This window comes from Vulpes lagopus, chromosome 4 (genome assembly GCF_018345385.1).
Source record: "Vulpes lagopus strain Blue_001 chromosome 4, ASM1834538v1, whole genome shotgun sequence".
In the NCBI taxonomy this organism is placed as follows: domain Eukaryota; kingdom Metazoa; phylum Chordata; class Mammalia; order Carnivora; family Canidae; genus Vulpes; species Vulpes lagopus.
In genome coordinates, this window is record NC_054827.1 from 38,068,300 (window position 1) to 38,082,749 (window position 14,450).

General features: G+C 36.6%; 1 protein-coding gene across 1 annotated transcript in view; it reads left to right on the forward strand.

Annotated features, from left to right (window-relative positions):
• The window catches only part of PSD3 (pleckstrin and Sec7 domain containing 3), a 569,820-nt gene that overhangs the window by 505,969 nt on the left and 49,401 nt on the right, over positions 1–14,450 (forward strand). The window contains exons 13-14 of the mRNA XM_041753212.1: positions 2,807–2,964; positions 5,719–5,863. Of these exons, the coding sequence (XP_041609146.1) occupies positions 2,807–2,964; positions 5,719–5,863 (303 nt within the window). The remainder of the gene's footprint in view (positions 1–2,806; positions 2,965–5,718; positions 5,864–14,450) is intronic.

The following is a 14,450-nucleotide window of genomic DNA, read 5'->3' on the forward strand; positions in this document are numbered from 1 at the left end:
TGTGTGCACACACCTAAAGGCCCCCCAGACACAAGCCCCACTGATGTTTGAAGCCAAACATTATGGGTGCTTATCTTTCTGGTGCAGATCCCCTGGGCTGTGGACTCCTCCTTCCTCATGGAGGGCCCTCTTTGGTTCTGAAATCCCTTTCCCTGTGGGTCACTGAACCAGGGGTATGGTTCCTGACTAGACAGCATCTCTGCCCCTCCTACCCAACTCCTTGTGGATTTTTTCTTGTATCCTTAATTGTGTATGATCTGTTCTGCTGTTCTTCAGTTTGTTCTCAGAGATAGTTCTATTTGTAGTTGTAGCTTTTGGTGTGTCAGTGAGAGAGGATGAGTCAGGATCTTCCTATTCCATTATCTTGATCCTCTACTATTTTGCCTTATTTTTTCATGGTAAAGTGGTATTACTATCAACTAGAAAAAAAATAAGTTTATTAAGCTTAAATTCCTAGACCTCGGTTCCATCCTAACTACATAGATTTTGACTACCATTTCTGTCCTAAGCAGTATTTTCCTTCCAATGTAAGGTAAACTGGCAGTGTATCTTAGTTTTAGAAACTGCCATAGAATCTCTAGAGTCCTCTTCAGCAACATTGATATAATTTCTCCCAGGTTTGATAATCACTGTTTGCTTTTACTTAGGGCTATAATAAATGTTGCATTTTAAAATCTCTTGAACTTTAAGCACAGTCTAAGAGTGTCATCTTGGTTTTAAATGAAAATATCAGCAGATAGAATATATTCTATTTTTTTAAGATAAAATCACACTCATCCCTCAGAATAATTTTTTTCTGTATGCGCATGGAACATTAACAAAAATCAAATATATTTTGAAAACCTAACAAATTTTGAAGAAATAAAGTAGATTTAACAGACTGCTAGAAAATCTCTGGTCACAAGCCAATAAAGTTAGAAATATATAGTGATAACTAAAACTTTAACTACTTTAAAGTTAAGAAACATAGTATTTGACATGACCGAGATCAAGGAAGAGATCAAAAAATAAAACTACAAACTATCTAGGGAACAATAAAAAAATACTCATCCTTAAACTATGTATAACCTGTAATCAGAGGAAAAATTCTAGCCTCAAATTCTTTCTTAAGAAATCAGAAAAGCAAAAGAAGTAATCATTTTAAATTCAAACAAAAAAAGAAAATCAAAAGAAACTAGTGAGAAGGAATTAAGGTAATTCTGTGTGTCAACACAGAAATTTCTAGGCTGATCTCTGTGCAAACTCCAGTATCCAGTGTATTAGAGATATGGGTGTATGGAATTGGAGATAGCATATAAATTTTATGAAGATAATTTTGGCCCTGGCCTTCTATGCCAGGCCCATGATTTACCTGCTCCAGATTCCCATATGGAACTAAGTGGTTAAAATGAGTGGATGGCCAGCTACCCAGGGTTCTGTTGTAGCATAACCATGAATTGATACCTCCTACTCTAATGACAGTTCCCCTGGAGGAGATTTGTGAATCTTTGCAATGCCACATACTAAGGAAAATCTCATTTAGAAAAGACAAGACCCCAGAACATAACTAGATTACAACTTTATGTATTAATGAGAATTATAGAACAGATAGGTGTAAATATATTGTATTTAAGATCGCCTTTTGTTTTCTGTATTTGTCATACTTCTCTGGATAACTGTCCTTGTCAATAGCAATTCTTAATCTCTGAGGCTTAAATAGACTTGTGATTTAAAGTAGTAATTTCATCATTTAATATTATAAATTTGGGTAATCTTTATATTCCTATTGCTATTTGCTATGTATTTTAGGTTTTATTTACCTTTGTCTCAACACTGTCACTGACTGATCATTGAGGATCAACAGGTGCTATTTATTTCTGACTCAGTTTGAATTAATAGCAATAGTACATTTGAATTGCTTGATTTGTGGAGGGGATGGGGGACAGAAGTAGGAGGTACGAGAAAGTGTAATTGATTTTTTGGAGATTTGTAAAACCAGACTATAGGAGAATAGATAATGTCTTCCTTTAGGATTTTTTACTAGTTTGAAAGTAAGAGGAATGCGTGCTCATGTTTCTTTACAGAAGTACAAGTTTATTTAGCATGTCTGACAAAATATGAAAAGGGGAAAGAAAGGACCTTAAATACTAGAAAACATCTCCTAAAACAGTTTGTAATATCCACTATATTTAATTGCTTTTGAAGTCCTTTTTTATTCTAATGGATCTGCGGAAACTACTAGATGTAATAATATGATAATAATAATCAAATTTGCTTTAAATTATTATTGTACTAGTTGGGATTTTTTTGTTGTTTTTATTTTGGAAGGAAGCCATACAAATGCCTTTATAAACTGCGTGTAATTTATGCCCAAAGATAAATTGCATGTATACATGACAGTGTATATAATTTCCATTTCATATAATTTTATCCATTTTCCAAGTTTATTATTAATAGAACTAAGCCTTCTCCTGTATATTAAACTGATTTTCCTCTTTTTTTTTCAAAGAATAGCTGGAGAAATCATTTTATTCTACTGTTCATTTTCTTTTGATAATACTAGATTCGAAAGAAAGTAGCAAGAAAAATATAGTATCTTTAGAGCAAAGAACACAATGGTGTGGTTTTCACCATTAGTATAATTCTGTTGATGGGTATTTGAAGTAGCAAAGAATTTTTTTTACACCATGTCACTTTTTTCATGCACCTTCTTGGATTTTCTAATTTCTTTTAATTTTAAGGATTTTTTTTTCTTTATCGTAAAAAGAGGTGAAATGTGAACATGTTCTTGTCTTAGTTTTCTTTGTATCCATCTATCCATCTATAGGATGAATATAAACCAGAAAAGGCCCTGTCAGAAGAGGATTTGAAAAACGCCGTGAGTGTGCATCATGCGCTGGCATCCAAGGCCACAGACTACGAGAAGAAGCCAAATGTGCTTAAACTTAAAACGGCTGACTGGAGGGTCTTGCTTTTTCAAGCCCAGTATGTTTCATTGGTTTGGCTTGGTTTGGTTTGACTTCTTAGTTTGCATAGCATCACCTTAGACCAAGAACTAGAATCAGAGTCTTCAGGGGAAATGTTTTGAGGTAGATTCAAAACATTTCTTAGGCAATTACCTAAGAAAACTAGAATCATAAATAAAAACCCTGAGTTCAGGTTTTTTTGTTTGCTGCAAAGTAGCCCTATGACTTTTAGTCAGCCACTTACCAACTCCAGAACTTAATATTTTTATGAATCAAATATAAAGGTTGTAGTGTACAAGTTTTATCACACCATAAGTAAAATAAACCTGGATTCAAGTCACCATTTCCTAGCTCTTTGTCCTGGTGTGTAATTTAACCTCTCTGAACCTTAGCTTGTCACTAGTGCAGACGATACTGTTTATCTCATAAGGTCTTTGTGAGAATTAAATGAGATCAAGTATATAAAGTACTCCATACAGTGTCTGGCACATAGAAACTGTTTTAGTTAGTGTAGATTTCCATTTTGTTCCCTCTGTCTCTCTTCTTTCTCATTCTGAGCTCTAATAGTCTGTGATAAAATTGAAAGAAAAAGATAGAATTATATTGTAGGCAAGGAAATGGGATGGATTGCCAGTTTAATAAGGAATCCATGATAAACTTCAGATTAGAAGTGAAGCATTTCACGTGGAGAATTCTGAATTTTTGAAGTAAGAAACTTTGGATTTTCAGAACTGAGCCTCTAGAACAAGAATTTTTATAGAAGCACACATAGCATCAGTGTCTGTGGCAGTGTTAATTCTTCATGGCATGCTTTTCACAGCCTGAGCCTGACTTCAGAATCACTCTCAGCACACCACCAATTGACTGCATTAGGCACCAAACTTAAAATTTGACATCAAGATAGTGAACACAAACATCTGCATGCTTGTTGATTGTAGCAATGTCAGATCAAAAAAAGAAATAGAACAGTAGCAGGTACTCTGGTGGTTTGTGAATGTTGAATTTGCGGAGGTATGAGATAGCTGACATCGGGTGAGGAGGAAGCTGTAAGGAAATCCAAGTTACACAGGATTTTTTTTAATGTGGGAGTAAGACAGCTTTAACACCACAGAGGGAATCAGAGCCAGATGTATAATTGCAGTTATTAGTCATCAGAGTCCTTCAAAATATTCTATTCCCCAACATTTTTTCTTGCTAAAATACCAAATATGATAACTAAGAAGCTCTAATTACTTCAGATAGAATTGATGCAGAAATCAGTGAATTAAATTAACAGAGCCCAAGAAATCAGATTAGAGAAGCATATGGGGTGCAAAGAGGAGTTGATTTCTAGTGTGGTCTCAGGTTAGTGTGGTTTCTCAGAGTAATCAGTAAATGAAATGATTTTAAATGGGTTGAAATTTTGTCCATCTTCTGTTTATTGCTTATATACATGATGGATAATCTCTCCTGGCTCCTGACTATTTCTCCCATGCATTTATGAATTCACAAATATTTATTAAGTGCTGTCAGGGCTGGTCTCTGCAAATATATGACATTCAAGTTAAAATTATGTTAGTCACCAGATGATTTTCACATCCTTTCAGGTATATTTTTAACATCCTTTTGAGATATTACCAACCATTAATCTCATCTAGGTTAAGTGTACGCTTTAATGACTTTTGGAAAATTTACAGAATTCTGCAACCATCACCACAATCAAGTTTTGGAAAACTTCCATCACCCCAGATCCTCCATGACCATTCTGTACTCACTCCCCATTTTTACCCCCAATCCCAGACACTACTAATCTCCTTTCTGTCTTTATAATATTGCCTTTTCTGGACTTTTCATACGCATAGCATCATATAATGATATGTGTCTGGCTTTTTTAAATTACCATAAAGTTTTGGGGGTTCATGTATCTGCACTTCTTGCCTTTATTGCTGAGTAGTATTCCACTGTATAAATATGTACCGCACTTTTAAAATTCATTCCCTAGCTGATAGACATTTGGATTGTTTCCTCTTTTGGACTCTCATGCTATGAACATTCACATAAAAATCTTTTTGTGCCTGTATGTTTTTATTTATCTTGGGAGTAGAATTGCTGGGTTATATGATAAATTTATAGTTAACTTTTCAAAAACTGTCAAAGCTGCTTTCCAAGTGGGTGTTCTCTTTTAAATTCCTTTTAAATTCTATCAGTTTGTCACTCAGGTGGATTTTTAAATTGAATTATGTGATTGGAAAAGATGAGTTAAATTTTCAATTAATTTTTGACTGAGCCTAGCATCAGACAAAGTAGGGGTTTAATATTTATTTTCAAGTGACTTTGCTTTTTCCCCTTCTGTATCCTTGAGGGATAATCACAGCCTTATACTATAATGATCACAGGTTCCAAGACCTCTTATTACCGTGGTGATTGCTGTTGAAAATGTTAATCTTAGTGAAATTTTGTCAGGAATTAATTGTACCAAGAAAAATAATTTTATGTGCCATTTTAATTCAATTTTGAGGGGCAGCCTGGGTGGCACAGCTGTTTAGCAACACCTTCAGCCCAGTGCGTGATCCTGGAGACCCAGGATCAAGTCCCACATCAGGCTCCCTGCATGGAGCCTGCTTTCCCTCTGCCTGTGTCTCTCTCTCTCTCTCTCTCTCTCTCTCATGAATAAATAAATAAAATCTTTTAAAAATAAAAAATATAAATAAATAAATAATAAATAGAAATGAGCAATATGTAATGCACTTAAGATAGAGAAATGCCCTGATGTAAATTTATCTGTTTCTCATAGGAGTCCAGAGGAAATGCAGGGGTGGATAAACAAAATTAATTGTGTTGCAGCTGTATTTTCTGCACCACCATTTCCAGCAGCCATTGGATCTCAGAAAAAGTTTAGTCGTCCACTTCTGCCTGCCACTACAACAAAATTATCTCAGGTAAGTAAGTCATTGTGATAGTGTTCCGACTTTCGGGAAAAGCACTTTGTAAAATAATCTTATTAACATTTGAGTGGAATAATACTCCACATTTTAGCAGCAGAGATGAGACCTTGCCCTGGGAGGTCTATTGTATAAATGGGGCAAAATGCAATATGTTTTACACTTCATATTGGAAGCTGACACAACTGAGTCATGGTTGGTAGGACACATACTTTGAATGAGTTTCCAAAATTTATATTAGTTTATACTACTCAGTCACACAGGACTCATTTACTTTGTTTAAAGAACAATTACTTTTTTTAATTTAAGTATAGTTGAGACATAATGTTACATTAGTCTCAGGTGTGCAGCATAATGATTCAACAAGTCTGCACGTTATGCCATGCTCATCATCAGTGTAGCTATCATCTGTCCCTCTACATCTGTCCCTATACAATGCCATTGACTCTATGTCCTGTGCTACTTTTCATCCCCATGACTTCTTCATCCTGTAACTGGAAACCTATTCCTCCTATTCTCCTTCACCCATTTTTTTTAAACTTTCAATTTTATTTTTTTTTTTAAAGATTTTATTTATTTATTCATGAGAGAGAGAGAGAGAGAGAGAGAGAGAGGCAGAGGGAAAGCAGGCTCCATGCAGGGAGCCTGATGTGGGACTCCATCCCAGGTCTCCAGGATCACACCCTAAGCTGAAGGTGGCGCTAAACCGCTGAGCCACCCAGGCTACCCTCCTTCACCCGTTTTGCCCATTCTCCATCCCTCCTCCCCTCTGAGAACCATTAGTCTATTATTCTCTGTATTTATGAGTCTGTCTCTGCTTTTTTGCTTGTTTATTCATTTGTTTCGTTCTTTAGATTCTACATTTAAGTGGAATTATATGGTATTTGTTTTTTTCTGTATGACCTACTGCGTTTAGCATTATACTCTCTAGGTCCATCCATGTTTTTATAAACGGCGGGTTTAGGTTTTTGGTCTTGTTTGTACTAACAGCTCATATTTTTTAAATGACTGGCTAGTATTAGACATCCTGTCTTGAAAAATAAGCTTATTTATTTATTTATTTTTCATTTTATTGAACTTCTTCCATATCCCAGGCTGTATTTTATGCTGGATATATAAGAATATTTCCAGGGGTCCACTATCCATAGTACCATGGGGCAGAGATTTCCCTGCCTCTCAGGGAGCAGCTGAGTAGAACATATGGGTTTTCCTAGCTAATCAAGACAATAAATAGTATAACAGTATTCCAAATGTAGTCACATAAGCTTCTCTCCTGTTGTTAGATTGATCTGTCTAAAGATCATATTTTATTGTATCCCTCTCCTACTTAAAACTCTGTATATAGGCCAGTTTTGCCAATTTAAAACCTGTCTGTGGTGCCCCTGTTGCCATTGACTAGTTAAGGATTTTGGAAGCTATTTTGATGTCCTTGTGAATTTCTTATTGGTGAAATAATAGAAATAGTTTAATCTGGCTCTAGTCAACTAGGTCGTACTATTAACTAACTTCTCTACATACCTGATATCATGGATTATCAATGTATTATGTACCTATTAAACCTGAGACACTATTTTAGGCTCTGAAGACAGACAAATGAAACCCAGACACTCTTTGGATACAAAACATGCAAGTAATTATAATACAGTTTGACTAGAGTACAGGAAACATAAGTCCAGAGTGCTAAGGGAGTATAAGAAGACATTTAGCCTGGCTTGTAGGTGGAGGAGGAAGTGTGCTATCTAATATGAAACTTAAAGGATGAACAGCAGTTAGTTGTGGTGTGGGAAGAGAAAATGATGCAGCAGAGGATCAGAAAGGCCCAGAGGAGAAAATACTGAGATGGGGGAATCACATACAATTTATCAAATGTGACTTGAGCACAAAGTATTGAGAAAAGGCAAGATACATTCCTCTGTAGAAGTAAGTAAAGCCAAATGATGAAAGGTCTTGTATGTCATGTGTAGTTTTTTGGATGCTTCACTGGTTCCCCAGCATTCTTAAGACAACAGTTTAAGCAGGAAAGTAATGTGACCAAATTTATACTTTAAAAATTACTTATGTTAAAATAGGAAGAAAGTATCAGAGGAGGAAACTACTAGAAGTAGAAAGTCTAATTTTAAAGGCAGGGGAAATAATGAAAGGAAAAATAACAAAGTTATTTGTAGAAGAGAGGAATAGAAGTGAAAATATTTGCGAGATCTTGAGAGTGTGGACGGTATGTTCCTATGGCTCACTAAAGAAATAAAGACTGTCATCTAGGCATCAGCAACTGACAATTGTAGTGTCTGACTGGCCTTTGTGACCTCATCATCTGGTTTTCATCCTGTTCTTCTCTTGAGGGTTCTTTCCTGGGTCCTTTTCCTCTTTCTACTTCCAAATGTTGTAATGCTCAGTGCTCAGAAGCAAGCCAAAACGGACACTTGAGAAACAATTTTTTAAGGAAAAACAGGGAGAATGTTGTGCCAAGGAAAAGGGAGAACAAGGAGAGAAATCAGGTAAAATTAGTACAAAAAATATCTCCTATGAAGTGGCAAGGATGTCACTGGGTCCTTTGGTGGGAGTAGTTCATGGAGTGATGGAAAGAGAAGCCACATTAGTCTTCTTTGAAGGACTGGAAGGTGGTAAAGAAGTGGAGGAAGGGAATATGTACAAGTACAAGTCTTGCCATGGGTTTATGAAAAATAGACTAGTGGTAAGAGGAGACTCCTTTCTTGGTTTAATGACAGACTCTTTTGGTTTTGTTAATTAATAATTATTATTATCATGAATTGGATACTCCCCATGTAAACATTACTATTACTCTGTAGTTCAAAGACAACCCAAAACTGTTAAGAATAGAAAGGACTGTACAAGGCATAATGGCATTTAATTTTCAAAGATAATAAATATTCTAAGAGAACAGGTCATCTTATTGAGGACCAAGAACAATGTTAGCAGGATTCTCCATCTATCCAACTAAACTATGACTTCTTAAAGCAAATGCTTTCCCCCACTTTAATTTTGGATATTTGAAATAAACAGTAAACCACATTATATAAGGAGAGAAAAGAATTGAACAACTAGATAGAGGCAACAGATACCTTTGGGTTTTGTTCTATTAATTTCACTAGGGATTCTCCAGTAGTTATTTTTCAATAGACTGGTCTTTCTCACAATCATTCTTATGAAAGATCCAGGAGAAAGATAAGTTAAAGTTTAAAAGAAGCATTAATAAGCATAGAGCAACATGCAAGTTTTAACTTGTTCTTTCCTTCCTATGGATCTACACTTCTATTTACTTTCTACTTTGAAAATGTATTTCTGTTCTATTTATATATGTGCTGTATATTAGTAAGTCATTGGTGCATGAAAATGAGTATGTTCCTCCATTTGTGTATTTTTTACAAGACCGAGCAAGCAAGCACCTTTATCAAGGCAAAAATCTCTTATTTTAAACAAATGTCTTACACTGGAACTAAAAATAGAATACATAAAAGTTTTAATATTTGTCCTGATTTTGAACATAAATAGACAGAGATTTAAAAAAAAAAAAAAAACTGCTTATGTAATGTGATCAGAATGATGGATAGCATTTTAAATAAGGCAATAACCAAAAAGAAATGTGTTCCTTTGTCACATAAGATGACCAAGACTTTTCAGGAATTTAATTTCCTTATAAAAAATAAGACATTTTCCTCCTCCACAAGTAAATCACCAAGTCTTTGTGGGCCTCAGTTCCATCTGGAAAATGAAGAGATTGTTCTAGAATGTTTTTAAGGTTCTTTCACTAGCTGTGTATTTTTTTGCCCAGGTGATTATCTTTGTTTACTTAAAAATGAAGATAGTTTGCCTTTGAGAGTAACAGGACAATTTAGAAATAAATATGTAAAACCAAGCACGTGATAAAGAATAGTTTAGAAAAAGGAAGAGAAGAATTAGTCCGCACACAGCCTGTGCAGTATTTGGTGCACCCTCCACATCAGATAGAGACTCTGTGGAGGCATTTCTGGAGGAGTCATAGTGCACTTTAGTGATTCCTGGAATATGTGTCAAGGTGCACCTACAAGGTTTCCAGTGCCTTGGAGATTAATCCTCATGATTTAACCCTGGCATTGCCAGCTTTAGCACCATTGCCATTTTAGCCTAGCTAGTTCTTTGTTGTGGTGGTTGTACTTTGAATTGTAGGATGTTTAGCAATATTCCCAGCCTCTCCGCTAGATACCAGTATCATCCCCCTAGTTGTGACAACCAAACATGTCTCCACTTATTGCCAAATATCTGTGGGGTCAAAACCCACTCTACTGCTACCTGCTGCTGTTGAGAACCACTGAATTAGCCAAGCCATCTTTCCTTTCTCCATACACCCACAGCCTGGCTGTGATTCCCCTAAATGCCAGAACCACTTGGATAATTTTAGTTTACAAAATACATGTATAACAGTGTGAGTACCCAGCTGGAAAAAAAAACAAAAACTTAATAGTATTAGGAAAAAACTAAACATTCAATTAAAAGATTGTTTGATGCTTTTAAAGACATACTGTTCATGATCACCCTGTCATTTGCAAGCTTTTCGTTAATTTATTCTTGTCTTCTATCGAAAACATATTAGCCTTCATTATTAAAATTGATTAGTCAGTGCAGTGCAGTTCTTTCTGAACAACTCTGCTGTGTAGGAGTCATCTTCTTTGGTTGTTTTTGTGGCAGTGTTGCCAAAGCACATTTTTCTTCTTCTTTTGAGGGTGGGGAGACTAGTTTGAAAATTTAAGTTTCATTTCTCTTTCTGGTACAGCACTCTCAATTTAGGATTTCATGGTTGGCCCTCTGCAGGATCTATTCAGGACCTCCCTTTGTACACATCAAAGTAATCGTTTTCAGGCTTGAATATGCGCAAGATGATCTGGGGACTTTGAAAGTGCACATGCCCCAGCATCCCCACCCCAGGTCAGTCAAGTCCAGATCACGGGCCCAGGAACATGTATGTTTTAATACACACCAGGTGTGCAGATCATACTTAAAGGGACTGCACTGTAATTCCTACAACCCCCCCTCCCTTACACTACTTCTCTGGAGACTGTGAAACTGAACTGGACCCTCGTGCTAGTTCAACCATAGAGATTGACAAGAGGCCAGATGGGAGTTTCAGGCAAGACTTTATTGGGGCTTATGCTTGAGCACAGGGCAGTCAACACAAAGGAAAACTCCTCAAGCGGGCTCCCCTGAGGCAAGGTTAGGGGAGTTTTTAAAAGAAAATTGGGTAGGAATAGGGTACTGTGTAAGCATGAGAGGCAGGGGTTTATTAGTACCTAAGCATTTAAAATTCATTTTTCTTCATATTTCACATGTCTGAATAGTATGTGAAATCTCCACCCCTAGGTGTGATTTTTAATATTATTATGAGGGAAAAAGTCCTTACAAGTTCAGCACTGGGGTCCATCTTGGTGCAGACTGGTTTGGTCTGGTCTTTACCAGTCATCATAGTAAATATCTTCCTTTCAGTAAGCATCCTCACCCTGCATTCCTGCAAGATGTGCCACTCAGGAGGCAGAGAGTTTTATCTTTCTTTTTTCTCCTTATGGAGAAGGCAAGGAACACTGTTCACAGTCAGGGTTAGGGGACGTGAGTCTAGTCCCTGCTCTGTCTCACCTGTACCTCATGCAGTTGTTGGACCCTGGCTCACGGGTGCCAACGTGTCCCGGTGGACGCCCCAGAGACTCAGACCCCAGACAGGCAGATGCAATTAGCAAGAGGGTTTATTGGACGTTTGCGCAAACGGGCTCTCCGCCTCCGAAGAGGAAGAGAGCCCGTTTGCAATTACAGGTATCTTTTAAAGGCAAAAGAAAAAAACTCGCTTAAAGACAAAAGAACCTCGGGAGTCGCGTAGCATCCAGGTTGATTTCTCAGAAGGTCAACATGAACCTATTCAGGGACATTCCAATCAGGGTGTGGGGGGAAATGGTTTTCTTATCACAAACAGAATGCTTTTTGTTGCTAAAACTTCAGGAAGGCACCTGGATGGGCTGCCTCTGGATTAGGGCTGATCCTACTTACAGGGGGGGTTTCTTCACAGTTACCATTTCCTGATATGTAGTCCTCTTTTCTTTGAATTTCAGCCATTCTCCTATAAAGGTCTGAATCAATGATCAATGATTATTTGAATCAATAATCAGTGATTAGTTTGTTCACTAAATGTTAGCTGTTGAGGGCCAGGCTTTGTGATAAACACTGACTGGAAACAAAGGAAAACCCTTTGCTTCCCTCTCACCCCTCTTTTTATCCTGTGGTTTGACCATCAGGGCAATAGTGGCCAGGGGGCCAGATGAGTGTGGTAGGGCTCGTTCATAAACTGGCCCTATATACACAGAGGGAAGGAGAGACTGAAGAAAGAAGTAGACTGCTTCAGATTGGTAAGTGGGTAAGTGGTAGTTTTAATAAGCAATGGAACTTACTTAAGAGGTTTGTCTCAGCTGGCCACAAGATGAGATCTTTATACCCACCTGCCAGAAACATAAAGTTGAGACAGAGGCCTTAATTGAGACCATTCAGATGGTTTCAAAAACACATTACTATTTCAAGGCTATGTCCTTGGGGCAGCTTCTAGTTCAGGAAAGGCAAGTAGAATGTCCATCTCATGGACAGGGAGGAGGTCAGGAGCCTCCAATTGCCCAGATTCAGTTTGCCTGTCAGCCAGTGGTTACATCCTCTTGATGACCTCCACCGACAGGCAAGCATTAGGGCAGTAGGATTTCACAGGAGGAAGTCGTTCTTGTAATTGTGTCTCTCGCTGGCCAAAACCACACCCTTCCCACCCCATATACTGTTGGTCACAAATCCTGTCACTTCTGCTTCTTAAATAACTTCCATATCCTACCCACATTCCTTAATTCAGACTTTTGTCATCTTTCACTTACATCACTGGTCTCTTAGCTTTTTTGATTATTCACCTTATTAATACTAAATATATGAGCAGATATCCTCCAATATATGTATATATTTTTATAAAAATATACTGTATGTCCTATTATCAATACAACATGGAAAAATGCTGACCATCATTAGTTATTAGGGAAATACAAATGAAAACCAGGAGATGCCACCTTATACTCATTGAGGTGGCTATAATTTTTTTTTAATTTTTCAAGGAAAATAATGTACTGATGAGGATGTGGAGAAATTACAGCTTCGATATATTGCTGGTGGGAATATAGAATGATGCAGCTACTTTGGAAAACAGTTTGGTGGTTCATGAAATGATTAAACATAAAGTTAACATGTGACCCAGCAATCCACGCTTTGGTAGCAGGAGAATGAAAACAGCTTTTTACACAATGTTTTTTGCACAAAGTTCATAGCAGCCAGGGGTGGAAATGGCCATCTGCTGATGAATAGACAAATAAAGTGTGATATATCCATACAATGGAATATCATTCAGTTGTAAAACACAATGAAGTACTGATACATCCTACAAAATAGCTTGAAAACATTCTGCTAAGTGAAAGAAGCTAGTCACAAAAAGAAGCATATTGTGTGATTCCATTCCAAAAGGATCTCTCTTAGGAAAATAAAATGTCATAAAATTAAACTGTAGTGATGGTTGTAGGATCCTGTGACTATACTAAAAAATAGTGAATTATATACTTTAAATGGGTTAATGGTATGCTATGTGAATTATATTCCAATGCTGATTTTTAAAATTCTCCTCAGTGGATCGTCTTGCCTGGGTTGCACACAACCTACTTTGAAAAACTCTTACAGACTATTTGTATAACCACTTGAGATCTCTCTTCCTCCAGTCTTGCTTTGCTCCAATCCATCCTTCACAGTTGTGGCTAAAATATGACTCATGTGCTATCACTTAAACTTAATTGGCTCACTTTTGCCAAAAAGATGCAGTCCACACTCCTTGGCATCGCCTTAAATGGTTGACTACACTTTTCCAAAATAGACAGATTTTTTATTTCTTAGACATCTATATTTAACATATATTAAGTATTCAATAAACAATTAAATCATGTTGAAGGTATGCAGAAGCTCACTAATGTTTAAAGTCTTCAAATCTCTTAAACATAAAATGATAAAATATTTCTGACAATAGTTCAAACTGACTTAAAACTAATATTCTTTATTCTAAATTCCATATAGCTTGGGTGGTTTGATGAGGCTGCAGTATTTAGCAATTCAACTTATACATTTCCCAGAAGATTCTTAGAAATGTCATTACCTTCTAAATCATCTACTTTAAAACAGCACAAAGGAACCAGTCTAAGCCCTACCCTCTTTAAGTCTTCTCCCCCTTTATTAAATTATTTATTCAGCTACTGTTTACTGAAGAACCTATATATCAGGTACTGTATTAGGTATGGGCATTATAAAAATAGCTAAGATGATTGTCTTGGCTCTCAGCTAATGAGAACTTAAGGAATGTGTTAATGTTATTCAGGTATTATATAAAAACTATTCCATTACTATCTTTTCTGCCCAGTACTGCACACTACAGGATTTGAGAAAAAGGGAAAAAAATTGACTGTTTTCTGCCTTTAAAGAGCCTGTAATCAGTAAAGGAGATAAAATTCACACATAAGTCAAAGTATATTTTGTAATAAGCATG